Here is a 17,268-nt window from a genome sequence, read left to right as displayed (position 1 = left end):
TATGTTGTCAGAGAGACCAAGTTGTTTAGTTTACTTCTTTAGGTGTTTAGTCCTGCTTCCTTTTTATGCTTAACTTCCAAAAACATTGTTTCAAGCATTTTACTGTCAGTACAACAAAAAACAGCACTACAGTAATCACTAGACCTATAACATCCAGGCAGAAGTACTGGAGCCAGTTGAGTTTAGGGGCGGCAGATTTAAGATGTTTGGCTCCTTTGTGGCGCATCACAAATTCTGTCCAGTACACTGAAAGGTGGAGTGGATCAAATGGTCGATATTTATGGAGGGCTGACAGCTTCAAAACATTGTCTTTATACCTGAATAGAAACACAGAACAAAAGCGCTTGAGAATGCAATATTTAGATCAGATACTAAAAACAAATGCCTAAACTGTCTCCCACTTTATGAATGACCTTCAAACTCCTCACCTGGTGTCATTGATGACCTCATTCAGTCCCCAAAGGAGGTTTTCTTTAGAAATTGAATAAATGTCCAGGACCACTCCTGCTCCCCTGCTTGATAACCTCAGTGAGTTGTCTGGTTGGTCTGCAATAAGTGGCAACATCACCATGGGAACAGCGTGACACAGTCCCTCAAAGATACCATGTGAGCCAGCATGAGTGATGAAAGCCCGAGCTCCAGGATGTGCTAAAACACAGACACACACACAAAGTTGGTTCAAAAGGCATATGCTCATTCTGTCAGGTGTTATGAAATGTGACACATTTACAAACCTAGCAGGTCATTCTGAGGCACCCAATTCATAATCTTCACATTATCTGGAACATTGTCAGGAACCTGTCCAGTATATCTCCATATCACCTACCAAAGTATACAGAGTCTTACTTAATGATGTTTTGTATGGAATAATATGCCTTTTTACATATGTAATTTGTACCTTCTGTGGAATCTGTTTGAAAGCCTCTAGGAAGACAGAGGATGTTTCTTCTGGCATATCTGACACCATAGAGCCCAGTGTAAACACGACAAACCCATGCTCTCCAGACACCCAGGACTCTAAATCCTGCAAAAACACAAACCTAGTTTATGGACCTAAATTCATTTATCTTTAATTAATCATTTCACTGTTTCCCTGTGTTAAAAATAATGAGGAAATAAACACAAAAACAGTAGGGTGCAAAAGTTTACATCCTTTTATGTTGAAATGGCAATAAGAGTAAAACTATTTATTTTCATCAATTAATCTATATTGCACATTCCCCTAGTAAAATGCTCCCTAATCAGTAATTAATTAGTTAATATTAAATAAAATATATATATATATATATATATATATATATATATATATATATATATATATATATTACATATATGTGCATTATTATTTTGTTAGGATTAATATTAGATTGTCATCCCTTCACATTAAAATGCCTGGCAAGGGAATGTAATTTAATAGAAGGGATTGCAACATTTTGCATCCAACTGTAAATGTAATTTTTTTTTTTACCAAAACAGGAATATTTACCTCTGGTAGAGGATTTCTCACATTGCAGTTGATGCCACCAACTAGTACAAAATTAGGCATGAGAGGACGTGGGAACTCCAGTGTAAAGTCGATCCTGTTTAAACACAGTCATATTACAAGCTGTTAAGCTTTTCTTTTAGTGTACTTCGGTTTAAAGTCAAAAGTTTGAAAAATGTACCTACGTAACACTTTACAATACAGTACACAAAAACATGAGTAGTTACTCAGAAACAATTGAAGAACAACCTGTTAATCAATGAATACTCAATGAGTAGTTAAATAATTAAGGTGTATATAGCAAATAATGATGAGTAACTATGAAATACTGTGGAAGATTAGGTAATGATTAGTTTAGAGGACACTTTCTTTAGAATAATTACATTGTATTTGATTGATATTCGTGATTTTGTTGTAGTCCAGTTTACATTTAATGTCCAATTTATGCAAAAAACTAGGAAATTCCAAATTGCACTGCCATTATGTTTAGCAACTATAAATCCTGCTTATTTGTTTATTGTTCATTTGTCTCTTATTTCTTCATCATACAACTAACTGTCTTCTTGTGTTTTCACCCAAACATCAATTGATAACTTTTAATCATACTGCACCTCATCAGCCAGATATCAGACTCTGACAGCACTTGAGCTATGCCCACCTCCTCCCCTAGGAACTGATAGGCTATTTGGTCAAAGTGCCAGTACAGCAGTCGGCACAACAGCGGCTCCAGCCAAGCCACCTGTAGGGCAGAAAGAAACACACAGAACAGAACTAACCAAACTGAAACTGAAGTTATATTATTTGAGACATGCATGTATACATGTAGACGTTTAGATCATCATGGCTTAGGAAATACAGTACAGTAAAGTAGAAAAACAGACTCTGACAGGTTCTGCTACATTGCCCATGGTAGTGATACAGTAAAGTCTGATGGTGGTTGTCCTAATGAAGTGGACTAGATTTTCTTGTATGTAAAACAAATCCTTCCTTCGTGCATGCAATTGCCCAAGCATATGTGGCTGTTGTTGCTGATCAGTGTGTTGACAACCCTCTCCTTGAAGCTCATTTTATGTGTGTATCCAGTGAAAAAGCAAGGCACATAGGAGGGTGGGGATGGGCAGCCTGCAACCTGCATGTCCAAGGAACATGGCATTCCTCGTAGCAAATTAATAGTGGGGAGACCTGAAAGTAATTTAGCAAAAAGAGTCAATGTTCAGACAAAAAAACACACAGACAATCCCCATGTGGCAGAACTCACCTAATTTGTAAGCTAATAATGAACCTGTTGGCACTGCAGGGTCTGTCAAGACAGCATCAAAACCCTAGAGTGAAAGGATAAGAGACAAATACTGTAGGTAAAATAAAAAGAATGAGTCTTAATAGTAACTCAGAAGTTGTTAAACATATTTACGTCTCCTTTCTCCTAACGGACTCATGAATGGCTCATAAAAAGTCAGAAAGACCAAGAAACTTCACACTTATTTCAAACGAAACGTTTGGTTTCATTGTCTGAAACTCTTTTTTCTGTTTGGCAGCTATAAGACAAGTGCAATTCATAATGTTTTACAGTTGACTGAATGTGCATAATGTGAAAAAATGTGATCAGAAAAGGACAATAAAGAAATCATTTAGAGACCTATACACACATACACAGAAAAATAGGATCAGATCCTAGAAAGGCACACTGTTCCAACTGCTCAGAGCATAAAAAGAGAAGGCTGCCTCACCAAAAATGTTTGTCCTGCACTTTGGAAAAGCTAACAGACTTGTATCACTGGATCTGGGAGGTTATCCTGGTTCATACGTTGGATCTACGACAAATAGGTAAGAAGCGCTTAAGTTCTAGTCAACACTCACTTATTTATAGTTTTGTATCTCTTTTGGTGTTTGCTCAGGGGCCCTTTGTTTCATAATTCAGCCATGATTCCAAAAGTCCTGTTTGCCGAATATATAAGCATGCATTCATTTTCTGTGTTGCTCAGAGAGAGAAATAGATACACCTTTGTGAAATTTTAAGATAATAAAAAGTGGATTTATTGATTCATGCCACATATTTTACATTTCAGTATACATCGCAAAGAAAGATTTTATGCATAACCTCCACTTAAAAGCATTGTATAGTTTATAAGTAATAAGCTGGAATTATGCTTCTCCAAAGGTACATGTAAGAAGACTGTGAGTCTACAGAGAGGGTTGTAATGGGTGATCACAAGTCATAGAGAGTCAAAGAAGAACCAGCTTCTATACCTTCCAAATCAGAAAGTTTAAAATAAACACTTCTTGTCTTTTTCATTCTCCCTCTCTCCATTCAGAAATTTACACCTGATATGTCTTCGGTTTATTGTGATTTACAAGTATAAGAGAAAGATAAACAATAATCTCCAAATGTAACCCACACACATTCACTTATGTGCAGCTCACAGAAGCATAATTCAGCCTTGATTCAAATTTCTAAGGATTATTTCTTCGTATTTTCATTAGAAACATTTCTCCTCCCATTTCACACATTCTGACATGGTTTCATTTAAATAACTGTTTAAAGGTAAAAGGTTTTCCATTATATTGCTAAAAATGTGCAGCATTAATTTGTTCTTCTTTTCTTTCCTATATAGAGTTTTCTTGTGATCCTAGATTGGAAACAACTAAGCTCAGTTTAAACCAGCTTGTAAAATTATTTTTGATTTATCAGCATCAGCTTTATAATACTATCATCATAGTAACATATCTGTCACATAGACAAAACTTCTTCTTCCACCGTCCCTGTTCGTTGAGACAGATGTTACCAAAAACAAAGGACACTGTTCAATTCAATTTAATACAGCAACCAGCTAAAAAGTAAAAGTTGTGGAAAGTATCCTAACAAATGTGTTACAAATTTAGTATAGAGATCAAATTGCTGGTTGCTACTTGTTGTTATTAAAACCTACCCGCTGTGCCAGATGTGAGATGAGACTGCTATTGAATAGTAGACTCTCTGCCGTGGTACGGATGAAGTCTACAATCATTGTGATTTGTGAATATTGTATCTTAATCTTCTCAATGAAAGGCTGGGCTGATTTTTTCATTAAGTCCTTCTGTGTGGACATCACAGACTCAATGTGAGCCTTGTCATAAGGAACAGGATAGGTCACAGTGTTGTAGTATTTTCCAGGGCCCATCCGCATGTTAATTTCTGGTATGACCACAGTGACCCGATGTCCAAGGTGTCCCATTTCTTTGGCAATAGCCTTTATACCCACCCAGTGGCTCCCATCCATTGGTATTACCAACAAGTTACCCAAGGAGCCTGAAGAACTGGTGATTCTTGCAGCACTGGTGTCAGTAGCCCCAGCATCTACTGTTTTCACCTTCTTCTCTGGCTTCGAGTTTTCTGCCAGAGACTGCTTTGCCTTGTCTACAGCAGAATTCACCAGTGTATCCATGTTTAGCAACAGGGGCACACAAACGATTGCTCTCCACATTGTTCTTTTTTCCTGAGTGTCTAGAGCTAAGTGAATCTAGCATAAACCAAGAGGTGAGACAAAATGTAAAATGGACCAAACACACCCTATTCTTTGCTTTAAATACTTCTTTAAACCATTCTCTTTCTTATGTTCCTCTCTCTGCCTCTGGGTTGTTGAAAATCCCCTATAAATAAGCAAAGTCATATGTGTTCAAAGTCCACACAATTAGAAGTTGGAGGTCACTGATATGGAATTGTCCGTGATTTAGTTACTGTGTAATTTGATTAATTGCTCTCCATACATTAAAGAAAGCCTGTGAAAGCTGATACCTGTGGGACTGGGGAAAAGTTTAATGGAGACATTTGTAGTGTTTTGCCAGGTAGTGTTATATGCTATTATCCTATTATTTCCACTTTAGGAAGTAATAAGCAACGTCCTTAAATTCAGACTTGTAGTTTTAAGTGTAATGCATGTGGTGGTTTATACACAAAGCCATGCATTTTATCATGGGAGGGCAATGTTTCTTACTGCTGTTGTAGAACACAGCAAATATAAAGATCATTGATTGATTGGTCAATTGAAGAAGGCAAGCACGATTAAAGCACTGGTTTAAAAAACTCATACACAATGGTGAGTGCACTCATTCCTCCTGTATGTACTTAAATGGAATCTAACACAATAGCAATGCACAATTTAACATTAATATGCCATCTGTATTATTACTGTGTTTACAAAACAAATTGGTTTTGACTCCCTTGATGTGGAACAAATTGTAATGGAGGCCTTATAATTAGCCTGAAAGGGTCTTGACACTGTTGGTGGGGGAATGGTGGAGGGGTGAGGAAACAAAATGGGAAAGGTCATTGGGATTCTTCTGAATTGGAGCACCTGGTTCTCTTTATTTATGAAGAGAAAGTGGCTAACAGGTGTCTTCATAGTTGAACCAAATGCTTCATTGGAAAAAGAATTTTGCTCCTCACAAATGTTTTATAATTTCTGATCTGAGCTTGCAAGTATATCCAATGTGCAAAAAAGCTAATAACACACAAACATTTATGATCTTATGATCTTTTATTAAACAAACCCTTTAAATGTTTAATGTGCTGGTGGACAAGTGATGCTTTGCATTATTCCAGTAAAAGGTATATGGAGTAAATGGAGTTGGCAAAATTCAATTAATGAAATAAAATTATAGGTGTGAAGTAAAACTACAGTTTGGTATTTACAAGAACCATTAGCTGATGTAAACCATACCTCAAAAAAAAAAAAAGAGAGATTAGCAAAAATGCAGAAAGAGTTACAGAGTCATTTTGATATTCACCAGTCCACAGTTACATAAACTTTCTATAAATGGAGTTGGTTTATGCTCCCCAGAAAAGGCCCAATGCAGAGAGCTTGGTGATAAAGAACCAGAGAGTAAAATCTAAAAACCATAAAGGAACTATTGTAGTTGGTTTAGATCTCTTTTTGTGAACTACTGCATGCAAACAACTAAATAGGCATGGTTGTCCAAAGCACCATGGAGGAAATTCTTGTTCTCAGAAAAAAAAAAAAAAAAACTAAAATGTTGCAGTTTACTTGAAGTTGGAAATACTAGCACCTTGACACACCACAGTGCTACTGGGAAAATGGTGTTCTTCTCTGGACTGATGAAACGGAACTCGATACTAGCATAAAAACATCATCCCACTGATAATTTACACTGGAAAGACCGTTATGATTTGAGGCTGTTCTTTAGGTAAATAGTAAACAGTTGATATAATTAGTCTTGCTTGTTTTTCCTGCTCACTTTCCTGATGCATAGTTTCAAGCATTTTATTGTCAGTATAACAAAAAACAGCACTACAGTAATCAGTAGACCTATAACATCCAGGCAGTAGTACTGGAACCAGTTGAGCTCATGGACAGCAGATTTAAGATGTTTGGCTCCTTTGTGGCGCATCACAAATTCTGTCCAGTACACTGAAAGGTCGAGTGGATCAAGTGGTCGATCTTTATGGAGGGCTGACAGCTTCAGAACATTGTCTTTATACCTGGATACAAACACAGAACAAAAGATTTTAAGAATGTAATATTTAGATCAGATACTAAAGACGAATCCCAAAACTATCTCACACTTTGTGAGTGACCTTCACACTCCTCACCTAGTGTCATTGATGACCTCATTCAGTCCCCAGAGAAGGTTTTGTTTAGAAATAGAAAAAATATCCAGAATTACTCCTGCTCCCCTGCTCGCTAACCTCCGTGCATTGTCAGGCTGGTCTCCATTCAGTGGCAACATCACCATGGGAACAGCGTGACACAGTCCCTCAAAGATACCATGTGAGCCAGCATGAGTGATGAAAGCCCGAGCTCCAGGATGTGCTAAAACACAGACACACACACAAAGTTGGTTCAAAAGGCATATGCTCATTCTGTCAGGTGTTATGAAATGTGACACATTTACAAACCTAGCAGGTCATTCTGAGGCACCCAATTCATAATCTTCACATTATCTGGAACATTGTCAGGAACCTGTCCAGTATATCTCCATATCACCTACCAAAGTATACAGAGTCTTACATAATGATGTTTTGTATGGAATAATATGCCTTTTTACATATGTAATTTGTACCTTCTGTGGAATCTGTTTGAAGGCCTCTAGGAAGACAGAGGATGTTTCTTCCGGCATATCTGACACCAGAGAGCCCAGTGTAAATACGACAAACCCATGCTCTCCTGACACCCAGGACTCTAAATCCTGCAAAGACACAAACCTAGTTTACGGATTTAAATTCATTTGTCTTTAACTAATCATTTCACTGTTTCCCTGTGTTAAGAATAAAGAAGTTTGCAGAAGTGAATTAAAATCTTAAATTTGGTAATTTTTTTCCAAAACCAGAAATATTTACCTCAGGCAGAGGATTTCTCACGTTGCAGTTGATGCCACCAACTAGTACAAAATTAGGCATAAGTGGACGTGGGAAATCAAGCGTGAAGTCAAACCTATTTACAGACAGAATCACTATTTAAGTATATATATATATGTAGTTTAATTTCTCTATTATAAAACAAACCACATGTTTGTTCTCCAAACTATCAATAATCCTCCACGTTCCAATATATAACCTTACCTCATCAGCCAGATATCAGAGTGTGACAGCACTTCAGCTATGCCCTCTTTCTGCTCCAAGAACTGATAGGCTATATGGTCAAAATTCCAGTACAGCAGTCGGCACAACAGTGGCTCCAGCCAAGCCACCTGTGGGGTGGAGAGAACACAGGACCATAAAAATGCATAGTTATTTGTGTGCTTGAGAAATTAGTTTTTGCGGGTCAGATTTTATCAGCTCTGAAATTGAATTGCGTTGTGTTCTAGTATTACTTATATTATTTGTATTAGGTACGTATATGTAGGTTTAGCTATAGTATAAAGTACAGTAGAGTTCAGCACAGCAGACAGACACTAAGGGCTACCTATGTGGATGATGCAGGATAGTGTGACAGTGGTTTACTTAATGAACTGGAGTAGATTTCATTTTACAGAAAACATAGTCGTCCTTCATTCTCACCAGTGTGTTGACAAGCCTCTCCATAAAGTTCATTTTATGTGTGTATCCAGTGAAAAAACGAGGCACATATGATGGTGGGGATGGACAACCTGCAGCCTTCATGTCCAAGGAACATGGAATACCTCGCAGCAAATTAATAGTGGGGAGACCTGAAATAATTTAGCAATGAGAGGTGAGAAAATGTGCAGACACACAAGCACACAGATGATCCACATGTGGCAAAACTAACCTAATTTACGAGCTACTATTGAACCTGTAGGCACCATGGGGTCTGTCAAGACGGCATCAAAACCCTGTAGAGCCAAAGAGCAGGAAGCATGAAGGAAACGTAAAAGTAGAACATTAGCTAATTTTAAATTTGATGGCAGCAAAATATCTCAAAAAAGTGGAAACATGGTGATGCTTGTCATTGTGTAACATATCCTCTTCTTTGTAAATTTAGGAGGAATTTAGGAGACTAGTTGCTGGGTTTTTGTGTTTGTATTTTGTATTCTACAAATCGCTTTTTCGCAATTTGACGTTGAGGAACCTTTTTTTGAAATTGTTACACAATGTTTACACACAGTTTGTCACAGATTGGTGACCCTCTCCCCATCTTTACATTTAAAATTACTGTAATGTTTATTTTATACCCAGTCATGTTACTGACCTGTTGCCAGTCAACCTAATTAGTTTTCAAATGCTCTTCCATTTGTTTTTGATTTGTGCCAACCTTTTTGTGTGTTGCTGCCATCAAATTCAAAATCAGCTAATATTTTACATTAAATGGTAAAATGTCTCAGTTAATATTATAGGTCAGAGGGGCTTGTTTTCTGAATGAGTAGTAGTAAAAGCTATAACCACTTCTTCTATCAGTTTTCCAGCATCAGTAGATATGTTATCCATAATAAAATAAACCCACTTGAAAGCAATTCAAAGCAGCACGAGCCTTTAAGTAGTAGTTGTAGAAACTGTATCAACAAATCTGTCTCAATAAATGTGTCACAAATTTAGTATAGCCCAGAGTATTTTAATAAATTGCTCTTTATGTGCACCCACCTGCTGTTCCAGATGTGAGATGAGACTGGCATTGAATAGTAGACTCTCTGCAGTGGTGTGAATGAACTCAATAATTTTCTGGATTTGTGAGAACCGTGTCTTAATCTTTTCCATGAAAGGCTGTGCTGTTTTTTTCATATTTTCCTTATGCATGGACATCACAGACTCAATGTGAGCCTTGTCATAAGGAACAGGATAGGTCAAAGTGTTGTAGTATTTTCCAGGGCCCATCCGCATGTTAATTTCTGGTATGACCACAGTGACCCGATGTCCACGGCGACCCACTTCTTGCGCAATAGCCTTTATACCCACCCAGTGGCTTCCGTCCATAGGTATCACCAACAAGTTACCCAAGAAACCTGAAGAACTGGTGTTTCTTGCAGCACTGATATCAGTGGCCTCAGTATCTTCTGTTTTCACCTTCTCTGGCCTGGAGTTTTCTGCCGGAGACTCCTTTGTCTTATCTACAGCAGAATTCACCATGTTTAGCAGCAGAAGCACACAAACCACTGCTCTCCACATTGTTCTTTTTTCCTGAGTGTCCATAGCAAAGTGAGTCTAACAATAAGAAAGGGTGGAGCAAAGTAAGGGTGAAATCAACCAAACAGCCCCTACTCTCTGCTTTGAATGATTGTAAAAAACTATCCACACTCTTTGTCTCCTCTCCCTGCCTCTGGGTTGTTGAAAACTGGTTGTGTATGTTCAAAGTCCTTGCAGCTAGCAGTTGGAGTTCACTGATTGTCAGTGATTTACTCATCCCTTGAGTTCAGGGTTTGCCACAGCAGATAATCTACGATGACTCCTGGGAAGATCACCATTAATGCCTTAAGGTTGTCCTAGGTAACAAACATACAGAAGGCTCAACTTGAATGCAACCAGTGTTCGTAGGTTTAAAAAGAGGTGAAATAACTTGGATACCTAGTTGTCTGTTTACAAATAAAGCCACAAATAAAAAATATATATAATGACCACAAAAGTGATCCCCAAGTCCATGGCTAAAATGCAATTGTAATCATTTTTAGGTTTGATGGGAAGCTATAGAAAATGAATTCCCTATTTTTCCACATTGGTAGCTCCACTTAATTCTTTTAAATAAAACTGTAAGCCTACATTCCTAGCCTGTTTATTCGAATAGCATTCTAGTCCAAACACTTTCATCTGTGAGAGATCAGGTTTTCTTCCTGTCAGCATGTACTGTAACATGTTTTGCAGATGTCATATAATTTGGACGTAAAATATACATCCAACTTTTTATGTAGGTTACTCTCAATTGGCATGCACCTTGCCATTTCAGTGTCTCATTCTGATGGGGTGACTAAGGTTGACATAATAATTGATTAAGTTATAGTTACTAAGCAGTCACTGAAAGCCTTTGCTGTCATCGCCTTGCCATTATCTGACCATATACACTTAATTTTCACATAAGGAAGAAACTCAGGGAAACTGACACAGGAAATTTTAGAGGCAAAGTACAGGTAAAACAGACAAATACGCCCAAGTTTCTGCTTTATGCTCCTATAAACCATCCCCTCCCTCAAGTTTCTCTCTCTGCTTTTGCAGAGAGAGAACTACTGTTGTCTGTGTTCAAAGTAGTCATGGCTAGCAGTTGTAGGTTACGAATATGAGACTCAGGGATTTAGTTTATTGTGTAATTTAGTTTTGTAGTATCCATAAACAAAAGTAAGCCAACCACAAAAGATTTTGTATCTGGATTTATGGGGAAAAGTTCAGTGGAGGAAATGGTAGTGTTTTGACAGAACGTTATGAATCTGTCTTCTTTAAGTAGTTTTTAGTGTATTTAGGGCAAGCCCGGTAGAAATTGGGGAGGGTTGCGTCAGGAAGGGCATCCGGCGTAAAACCTGTGCCAAATCAACATGCGGACAATGATCCGCTGTGGCGACCCCGAACTCACGGGATAAAGCCGAAAGGAGAGTAGTAGTAGTAGGGCAAGTTATACATGTGTAACTCATGGTGATACACCAAACCATCCTTTTTTCACTAAGAAATCAATTGTTAACACAAACAGTTTTTGTAACATACGGACCATACCTAGAAATCCTGTTTCTCTAGTTTTCAGATGTAGTTTGTGAAATCAGGGAAAGGCATTGGAGTGTCACAGCAGCCCTGAAATGCATCAGCAGATGTTTGCTGATTAGCAACCAGCAGCCGTTTTCTGTTAATTTCAGCCCATGTGGAAACATTTGGTGTATGACATGCAAGTATTCAGACTGTAGTACAATTATTCCCCACTTTTTGAAGTAACTATGAAGGCTGATTAAAAATGTGCATACTTATATATGTAAAGCATTTTAAAATATGGTAATTGATACTGCAAATAATTTCTTGAGAAATATATATGTCCCATGCCAATTAAACTCCAAACACTCCTGAACTTTCAAAAAAAGGTTTGAGTACTGTACTGTAGGCTTATATCAGATACTACAAATTTTTTGTAATTACCAGCCGAGGCCCGTCGCTGTTAAGATGGTAGGAAAAGCCGTGGAATTCGTTATGAATATGATATGATCGGTGCTTAGCTGAAGAACGTTAGTGAAGACTTTTTGGTATTGATTTTTCCACCACTAATCAAAACACGATCTGGATGTGGCGTTTCAACGTTTGGTCCTCGTGATTCACATTTAGATGATTCATTCCATACGGTGGCGCTGGTGGACATTTTTGTGGAAGCCAAAAAAACAAAACAAAAACAAACAAACAAAAAAAAAAACAGTAGAAGAAGAACAGACACTTACTGCGCGCGCATTTTGATGTTGGTTCCTCGAGGCCATCAACATGCATTCTCTCCGTGAGTTTTGTGGGCACGAGCCATTATGTTAGAAAGTAAGTGCGCGGTCTTTGTTAACGTTAACTGTTGTGGTTTTACCTCTTAACGTTAGGTACCGAAATAAAGCTGCTTAGACAGTGACAAGCTGTGAACGATCTGAGATCACGTAAGTTTTAAGTTTAGCGTAGCCTAGTTTCTATCCTGAATGACGGTCAGCGGAGATCGCAAACCCAGCACAACGAGATTAGTTATGTTATTTTACAAACTGTAGACAGTTTCGTATCGAGTTTCTTCAGACGTGAATTACCAGTCCTAGTCCCTGACAATTAAATAGTTTGGGAATATGCATCGGTACAATCAAAAAAGCTAATCAGTTTAAGGCGGTGTTTAGGACGTTTTTAATTGTATTTAAGCGTAATTTTGACTTTTAGTGCAGCTCAGTGGGCTGAAGGCAAAATACAGTTTTGCTCACATATCTAGATTGCTGTCATATTCCTCCTGTTTCCTTTCCATTGTTTTCATTTATTTCATTTGAGTTTATTTGTTGACTTTAAATTCACAGGACTGAAACTGACAGCAGGCAGATGGCTTGGAGTTTGGTTTCCACAACAGTACAATATTACAAGTAAGGCCACATGAACTGTGTAGAGTATAGATGGTTCACTACACTTAGTCACTGTTACTCTCTGTCACAGGTTATTTAAGTATAGTCTGAAGTGGATAAGTCCCATGTATACCAGACGCTCCTCCAGACAACCAAAGGGCCCCAAGAAGAGCCCTGAGAGAAATCCCAGCCCAGATGAAGATGTTATCCAGCGCAAGTTCAAGGGTAAGAGACAGGGGACAGCGCTGAGGAAGTCCAAGGGTGCCGATGGCATAGAAAATACAGATGGAAGAAACTGTGACATAATTGAGTTCATTGACACCACACATGAAGCAGAGCTTGTAGTCGAAGAAGATGAAGGAAGGTTTGTAGAGGTAGCTGATAAAGGAGTGGACGAGTCAGATGAAGACTGTGTTTCTGTCACCAGCAGCATAGCTTCTGGTCCCTCCCTCTCATATCACTCCACATCCTCACAAGTCAGATGCTCAGCCTGTCAGAAGCTCTATCAGAAGGCAAGGAGGATGAAGGCAACGACCAAAAACAAACTCTTAGACAATGGTGAGTTAACTCCATTATAGTATTAAAAATATGAAATGTTATAAATACAAAAATACACGATGATGTTATGACATGATAAAAGAAGTGACAGTGGATCTCAACTACATACAACCCCAATGCTAAACAAGTTGGGACAATGTGCAAAACGTAAATAAAAACAGAATGCTATAATTTGCCAATTTCATCAACCCATATTTTATTCACTTCATAAACAATATATTAGATGTTGAAACAGAGTCATTCAAGCTGCTGAACAGTCCTGGGCCTTTGTTGCTGAATTTTTTGTATTATGATGTGCTATATGCTTTCTATTGGTGAAAGGTCTGTGCTGCAGGCAGACCAGTTCATCACACGGACTTTCTCCTGTGAAGCCATGCTGTTGTGATGGATACAGTTTGTGGTTTAGTGTTGTCTTGCTGAAATGTGCAAGACTGAAAGAGATGTTATCTGGATGGGAGCACGTGTTGCTCTAAAACCTATTCAGCATTGATGGTGCCTTTGCAGATGTGTAAGCTGCCCACGCCAGAGGCACTAATGCACCCCTACACCATCAGAGATGAAGGCTTTTGATAACGAGCTGGATGGTCCTTCTCCTCTTTAGTCTGCAGCACACAGTGTCCATGGTTTCAAAAAACAAATTTCAAATTTTAGTTAATCTGATCATTGAACAGTTTTCCATTTTGCCTCAGACCATTTTAAATGAGCTTTGACCCAGAGAACACAGCAACGTTTCTGGATCGTGTTCACATAGGACTTCTTTTTTTGCATGATACAGCTTTAACTAACATTTGTGTAATGTACAGTGAACTGTGTCCACAGACAGTGATTTCTGGAAGTGTTGCTGAGACGGTGCAATGATGTCCAGTATGGAATCAGGCCTGTTTTTAATGCAGTGCCGCCTGAGGTCCCAAAGAGCACACGCATCAAGTTTTGACCTTGTGCATAGAGATTCCTGCTGATTCTCTGAATCTTTTGATATTATTACATATTGTAGATGGTGGGATCTTCACAATTTCACGTTAAGGAACATTTTTCTGAAATTGTTCAACAATTGTTACGTGCAGTTTGTCACAGATTGGTGAACCTCTGCCCATCTTTACATTCCAGAGGCTCTGCCTCTCTGAAATTCTGCTTTTATACCCAGTCATGTTCCTGATCTGTTGCCAATTGAACTAATAGTTGTCAACCTCCTCCTTTTTGTTTTGTTTTTATTGTAGCAATCACTTTTCCAGACTTTTACTGCCCCCCAACTTTTTTGAAATGTGTTGCTGCTAGCAAATTCGAAATGACCTAATATTTTCCATGAAATGGAATATGAGATTGCAAATCATGGCATTCTGTTTTTATTTATGTTCTTACCCAACTTTTCCCAACTTTTGGGGGAATTGGGTTTGTAGATACAGTGTATTGATGTTTAGTGCCACCATAGATATTTAATATCAGGGCATTTTTGACTACCTGTCTAAAAAATTTTTCATTGTCACATACTGGACAGTAATGTGTAATGTGACTTCTGAGATGTAGTGAAGTTTATGTATGAATGTATGTTTTGGTTTTTTTTAAGCACCTAGATATCTCTGTATTTATCAATGCAAAGCCACAAAAGCCTTTGAGATTTTGAGATTTCATTCTAAACAAAAACCACTATAGACTGTGATGTGCTGCAGATTGACTGAGCTGGCCTCACTGCATGTCTCCTGACCAGCATTGCACTTTTTATGCAAATACTTTTTTTATGCACATACAAGTCATGTATTATTGAATACAATACAAGAAATGGTGGATTTTACATCTACTGATTTATAATTAGCCATCAGATATTGTCAGATTGCATATCTTAACTCTTTTGTTTTTTTGTTTTTTTTTTGTTTTGTTTTTTTAGATCCCGACTCCCTAACATGTGACCAGTGGGCCCTGATCAAAAAGTGGAAACCGAGAAGGTTGCCAAAGGCAAGAGGGTAAGTGTGCGTGTGTGTGAGATTTCTAGCTTTTTAAGGTGCAAAAACAGTAGTCAAGCAACCACACATCCCTATTTTCTCAGGAAGCTTGTGATCCTTATACAGCTGGTTAACAAAAGACTCAAGGTCATGAAAGGTGTGAAGCAAAGCCAACAACATGTGGGAGAGTCATCATCCTGCTCAAGGCCGCACATTTTTTTACGAAGGTAATTCATCTTACACTTTTTGCTGCAAAGCAGTCGTCCTATTGACATCAAACATGACTTGTGTGTGATGTGTTTTTGTGTCAGGAACCTCAGCCGCTGTGTCAAAGTGCCAATGAAACAGGAGAAAAAGACAAACACGAGGAGGAAGAGGACAAGAAATGATTCTCAGGGTTCTCGTGCTGCCAAACAGCGGCGTCTCCACAGCACCACTTACCTTCAACACCTCAGTGCCACCTGTAAGGATGTCAGGAGTCATCATGGAGCCAGTAGTCACAGCAGCAGAAGTGGTTTTGAGGACTGTAGCGATAAAGAAATAGATAGGTGTCTTACTTCTGATTTGGTTCCATCCACTGTCCCCATGGAAAACACTGGGTCAGCAGAGGTCCCCCCCACTGAGAAAACGTTAAAAAAGGCGAGTGGATTCAGAGACTTGTTGGCTCAGCTACGTGGCAACAGCAGCATAATTATCAGGGAAACCCATTAGAGAGATGGCTCCAACTTTTTTAAAGTTTATTTTAACTACAGTGTTTTCTACTTTTCAAGTTTCCCGCGTTCATGCAGCTTGTATCGTGTTACTTTGACAGATTTCAGTCTTCTAGCTTGTAATTCTTTCAACTTATCTGGAACTTGTTAAGTGTTGTTACAGCTCAATACACAGTACTTACATGTTATTTATTTTTTATTTCAAAATAATATAAAGTATTTGTCTGGGTCATGCTGAGAGAGTAAATAAATGTTGTTGTTTTTTTTACGTAATTGCTGCTCATAATGATTAGACATTTCTCTTAAGGCAGCCGTAGGATTAAATGAAGCTTTTTAATATGATGAACCAGATGATATTGATGTGAAGTCTACATGCTTTTCCGGTTCAGGTCTGGCAGTAAACGCTTTAAAGAAACACCTGGTCTATTGCCTGGAGAAAGAAGTGATATCACTTTTTGTTGTCTTTTTGGTTTCATGGCTAAACCTCTAACAAATCTAAAAGGGGGTTTAACAGAGGGTGAGACTTTTATTAGGATTTGAACACAATTTCTCAACCCTAAGATTGAAGATTCCTTTTTGTCATTTAAACAGCACTTCAGGGATGCAGTGAGCATGAAATTTCAATTTCATGCTCACTGTAGTGTAGATAACAGCTGTGTAGTGTAGATAACAGCTGAGAATGTATATAGTTTGAAAGTAAAAAAACAAGTGGGTAAGAGGGTGTAAATACAATAAATGTTGATGTGATGAATAAATGACATTCAGGGTCAAATTGTTGTTGCGGCACTAGTCTATGAGATGTTCCACCTCTTCTCTGTAGATTTCATCATCATAGTTCTGGATGAGCCCCAGAACTGCTTGGTCATCTGCCTATTTAATACTATGGTTTGTGTCAAATTTTGCACAGCAGTCATGTTTCATCAACTTATATAACAATGGACTTAATAGAAATAGACCATGTGCAATGGTTTAATGATTAAAATGATTTAAAATACTTTCAGAAAATACTGCCAGGTTACCGCCAGTCTTGTGTGACCACCCATTGCTTTGTAAACATCATTAATTCACTTAATTCTTCAAGGTACTTGGCATATACGTTATGAGCATCACTGAGACAGTAGGCATCTATTCTGTCTTCATGTAATCCCCCATAGATCCA

General features: G+C 38.2%; 3 protein-coding genes across 4 annotated transcripts; 1 reads left to right on the top strand and 2 right to left on the bottom strand.

Annotated features, from left to right (window-relative positions):
• Nucleotides 1-29: 29 nt before the first annotated feature.
• LOC137098696 (UDP-glucuronosyltransferase-like) lies at nucleotides 30-5,205 on the bottom strand. The gene is made up of 9 exons (XM_067475209.1): nucleotides 4,411-5,205; nucleotides 2,742-2,805; nucleotides 2,518-2,665; nucleotides 2,095-2,223; nucleotides 1,487-1,580; nucleotides 899-1,024; nucleotides 735-822; nucleotides 429-648; nucleotides 30-317 (listed from the first exon to the last, which is right to left on the bottom strand). Exons 1-9 carry the CDS (start codon nucleotides 4,942-4,944, stop codon nucleotides 47-49), a joined length of 1,674 nt encoding a protein of 557 aa, XP_067331310.1. The 5' UTR covers nucleotides 4,945-5,205; the 3' UTR covers nucleotides 30-46.
• A 761-nt stretch (nucleotides 5,206-5,966) lies between these two features.
• Nucleotides 5,967-10,218, bottom strand: LOC137098662 (UDP-glucuronosyltransferase 1A1-like). Of its 2 annotated transcripts, XM_067475145.1 has the most exons (9): nucleotides 9,516-10,218; nucleotides 8,707-8,770; nucleotides 8,478-8,626; nucleotides 8,040-8,167; nucleotides 7,818-7,911; nucleotides 7,541-7,666; nucleotides 7,377-7,464; nucleotides 7,071-7,290; nucleotides 5,969-6,959 (listed from the first exon to the last, which is right to left on the bottom strand). In XM_067475145.1, the coding sequence occupies exons 1-9, from the start codon at nucleotides 10,059-10,061 to the stop codon at nucleotides 6,689-6,691; spliced, it is 1,686 nt and encodes a 561-aa protein (XP_067331246.1). In that variant the 5' UTR covers nucleotides 10,062-10,218; the 3' UTR covers nucleotides 5,969-6,688. The 2 variants fall into 2 exon arrangements, with proteins under 2 accessions (XP_067331247.1, XP_067331246.1); XM_067475146.1 differs by lacking the exon at nucleotides 8,707-8,770 and having other exon boundaries at nucleotides 5,967-6,959; nucleotides 9,516-9,651.
• Nucleotides 10,219-12,242: 2,024 nt separating this feature from the next.
• Nucleotides 12,243-16,860, top strand: si:ch211-227n13.3 (uncharacterized). The gene is made up of 6 exons (XM_067475147.1): nucleotides 12,243-12,356; nucleotides 12,863-12,925; nucleotides 12,996-13,462; nucleotides 15,345-15,420; nucleotides 15,504-15,626; nucleotides 15,711-16,860. The coding sequence occupies exons 2-6, from the start codon at nucleotides 12,885-12,887 to the stop codon at nucleotides 16,108-16,110; spliced, it is 1,107 nt and encodes a 368-aa protein (XP_067331248.1). The 5' UTR covers nucleotides 12,243-12,356; nucleotides 12,863-12,884; the 3' UTR covers nucleotides 16,111-16,860.
• Nucleotides 16,861-17,268: the final 408 nt, after the last annotated feature.

The sequence above is a fragment of the Channa argus genome, chromosome 14 (genome assembly GCF_033026475.1).
Source record: "Channa argus isolate prfri chromosome 14, Channa argus male v1.0, whole genome shotgun sequence".
NCBI lineage: Eukaryota > Metazoa > Chordata > Actinopteri > Anabantiformes > Channidae > Channa > Channa argus.
Note: the sequence above shows the minus strand (reverse complement) of the source record. Positions and strands in the feature narration are given on the sequence as shown.